Raw genomic sequence first — 3429 nt, 5'->3', positions numbered from 1 at the left:
AGCTACAATGGCGGCATCTGTGTTGATGGCATCAACTGGTTCCGCTGTGAGTGTGCGCCTGGCTTTGCGGGGCCCGACTGCCGCATCAGTGAGTGCCCATCGGTGCCCCTGGTGGGCGGGGGCGTGGCCTCAGCCCAGGTGCCCTGGAGGCCAGCCCGGTGTCAGGGCCACGACCCCTGAAGGACGGACGGCATGGCCACAGCCACTCCCGGCCTTCTAAGCCTGCCTTCCCACACGGGCTATGAGGCCCTGTCCTGGGGGCTGGGCTACACCCTGCTGTGGCTTCCTGCGACCCCTGGCTGCTCTCTACGGCGTCAACCTGGGGCGCTCACAGAGCCAGCACAACACCCACAGCTCAGCCCACCCAGCGGTGGGGGCGCCCCCTGCAGGGCTTGGTCCCAGAGGCCCTGCAGAGGCAGGTGGAGGCGAGGGGGCCCAGGGATGAGGCAGGCCTCCCGGGACAGCAGCAGCTTCGGGTTCCCCAGGCTGTGCTGGGCCAGGAGGACCAGCTGTTGGAGCCGGCAGGCCCTGCTGGCAGTGAGGCCCAGGCTTGGCTGGGGGCTGCCAAGGTGTGCCCCGATCCCCTGGCCCTGCGCGTGCTGCGCTGCCCCACTGCCAAGCACCAGCCTTTTCCTGCAGACGTTGACGAGTGCCAGTCCTCGCCCTGCGCCTACGGGGCCACGTGTGTGGACGAGATCAACGGCTATCGCTGCAGCTGCCCTCCAGGCCGGGCTGGCCCACGGTGCCAGGAAGGTAGGCCGGGCAGCGGGCGTGCGGGGACACGACTGGGCCCAGCACCGCTGCCAGCCCTCAAGCCTCCTCTCCCCACAGTGATCGGGTTTGGGAGGTCCTGCTGGTCCCGGGGTGTGCCGTTCCCGCATGGGAGCTCCTGGGCAGAAGATTGCAACAGCTGCCGCTGCTTGGATGGCCGCCGGGACTGCAGCAAGGTGTTGCTCCTCGGCACTTCACCTTCCCCGCCCCGCCAGTCCTGTGAGCTCTGACCCTGAGCACCCGAGAGACCAGGAAGCTGGCACCGAGCTAGGGCTGGCTGACGGCCGCATCTGCAGGGCTCCCTGGGAGGGGGCTGGGAGCGTGGGCCCCGCCCTCATCATGTCGTCCAGGCAGCCGAGGCCCTGGGTTGGATCTGGCTGGGGGGGGCAGGGAGCTTCTGGGGCCCGCTGACCCTGGCGGCGTGTCTGGGTCCTCGTCCCTGTGTGCCATGTCTACCCCACATGTGCCTGGCCAGGTGTGGTGTGGCTGGAAGCCTTGTCTGCTGCCTGGCCAGCCTGACAGCCCCAGTGCCCAGTGTCCAGTGGGGCAGCGGTGCCGTGAGAAGAGCCCAGGCCAGTGTCTGCAGCCGCCCTGTGCAGCCTGGGGAGAGTGTGGCGCTGAGGAGTCCCTGCTGCCCAGCACGCCCTGCCTGCCGCGCTCCGGCCACCTGGACAGCAACTGCGTGCGCCTCACGCTGCACTTCAGCCTGGACCGCGTGCCCCAGGTGAGCACGGGCCGGTCACCTGCACTGCAGGCTTTAGCACAAGCCAGGACTATGGAGACCAGGGTTGGCCCAGAGGCCACTCGGGGCAGCGTGGGGCCGTGTGCCGGGGGTGGGGATCAGGCTTGGCCGGCTGGGGTGCTCTTGCCCGGCTGATCGGCCTGGGCCTGGAAGAAGTGGCCGTGGGCTGCCTGCTTGGGCCCTGGTGCAGCCCTGCGGGCAGCTCTGCTTTGGCCAGGTCCTGCCTATCTTCTTGGCCTCTGGAGCTGCTGGGTGCTGCGTCCCCCAGTGGGGGGGTGCTCAGAGCCACCCAGGTCCCACACCGCCTTCTATTTCCCCGTCCCACCTACAGGGGGAGCTGCTTCCACCAGGCGGCGGCGTGGGGCAGGGCAGGCACCTGGGGGCCCTGGTGTGGGCAGTCTGGGCGGGGCTGGGGCTGCAGGAGTCCTGCCACTCGCTGCTCTCTGCCCAGGGCACCACTGTGGGTGACATCTGCTCTGGCATCCGTGCCCTGCCCGCCACACGGGCAGTGGCCAGGGACCGCCTGCTTGTGCTGCTCTGTGACCGGTCATCCTCTGGGGCCAGCGCCGTGGAGGTGGCCCTGGTGAGTGCTGGGGGTGTGGGCAGCCTGGGGCCCTGGTCCCTCCTGCTTGGTGCTCAGGCTGTGTCTCTAGCAGGCGGGGGTGTTGGCACCTCCTGTGCCCATGCTGAGGCCTGTGGCTGGGGCAGGCCTGAAAAAGAGGAAACATCACCGGGCCCAGCCTGGGGGCACGAAGGGGCAGGAGGGAGGCGTGGGTGGCATCTGAGATCGCACAGAGAGAGCTGGGTAGCCTGTGGTCGTTGGCGGCACTTGGGGTCAGCACGGGGGACAGGGCAGAGGTGTGGGTGAGGCCTGTCGTGCCTGCTGACGTGAAGGCAGGTCCAGAGCAGCCTGGCAGGGTGTGAGGAAGGCGGACAGGACTTGCCTATGGGCAGGCGGTGGGCTGTTCCACGTGGCCTGGGGTCGGGTGGGCCAAGGAGCTGATGGACAGAGGTCTCAGGCAGGACTCTCTGGCTGTAGGGAGAGCGGTGGGTAGGGACTGTGGGGTCAGGGTCAGCAGGTGATGGGGCAGCTTTGGGTTTCTGAGGTGGCATGGCAGTGGCGGCTGGGACCCCTGGCTTGGTAGTGTAGGTTAAGCCCCTTCTCGTGTCTGGCGTCTGAAGCTGTAGAGAGTGGGTCCTGGGCAGAGGCCTGTGGGGAGACCCTGGGGTACAGAGGCACCAGGAAGAAAGGGGTCGGCTGGGTGTCGCAAGTGGACAGCGAAGGGGTCCTTGAGCTCTGGGCCAAGGCTGTGGGGCTGAACCATCAGCTGCTCCTGACTCAGGACGGGGGGCTCAGCAGAGGGGTGGGCTGTGTCCAGGGGCCACCCGGCAACCCCAGGTAGGCCTGTCTGGAGGAGCCCTGACCGCCTGCAGCCGCGCCCTCATTGGTCCCTGCTCTGCCTGCTCCTGTGTCCCCAGTGTCTGGGGCAGGAGGGGCACTGCAGCTCGGGGCACTTCGGGGCAGCTGTTCCAGGGCCAGGCACTTACCTGGACCCTGGGTGGGTGTCAGACACAGCTGAGGCCATGGCTCATGGGGAGGGACGGCGGAATGTTCTGGAACACGTCCTGAAGGCAGTGGCCCCAGCTGGTGGCTGGTGGGGACTGGCCAAGTAGCAGGTGCCCCTAGCAGGCGTCGAGGCCACGTGTGTGTCCTCAGCGCCGACCTCTGCAGTCCTTCAGCCCTGCACGGGACGTGCCAGACAGCAGCCTGATCCAGAGCGCGGCCCACGCCATCGTGGCGGCCGTCACCCAGCGGGGAAACAGCTCGCTGCTGCTGGCGGTCACCGAGGTCAAGGTGGAGTCGGTCGTGGTGGGCGGCTCGTCTGCAGGGGGGCCGGGGCTGCCTCCCCGGCGGG

General features: G+C 68.5%; 1 protein-coding gene across 1 annotated transcript in view; it reads left to right on the top strand.

Moving 5' to 3' along the window:
- Window positions 1–3429, top strand: part of JAG2 (jagged canonical Notch ligand 2) — a gene marked incomplete at its 5' end in the record, with an annotated part of 21703 nt that overhangs the window by 16181 nt on the left and 2093 nt on the right. Inside the window, 6 exons of the mRNA XM_027776404.1 lie at window positions 3–88; window positions 640–753; window positions 832–947; window positions 1247–1495; window positions 1965–2096; window positions 3246–3403. Of these exons, the coding sequence (XP_027632205.1) occupies window positions 3–88; window positions 640–753; window positions 832–947; window positions 1247–1495; window positions 1965–2096; window positions 3246–3403 (855 nt within the window). The remainder of the gene's footprint in view (window positions 1–2; window positions 89–639; window positions 754–831; window positions 948–1246; window positions 1496–1964; window positions 2097–3245; window positions 3404–3429) is intronic.

Source organism: Tupaia chinensis, unplaced genomic scaffold (genome assembly GCF_000334495.1).
Source record: "Tupaia chinensis unplaced genomic scaffold, TupChi_1.0 Scaffold000671_2, whole genome shotgun sequence".
Classification (NCBI taxonomy): Eukaryota; Metazoa; Chordata; class Mammalia; order Scandentia; family Tupaiidae; genus Tupaia; species Tupaia belangeri.
The sequence above is the reverse complement of the archived record's forward strand: the minus strand, read 5'-3'. Positions and strand labels throughout refer to the sequence as shown.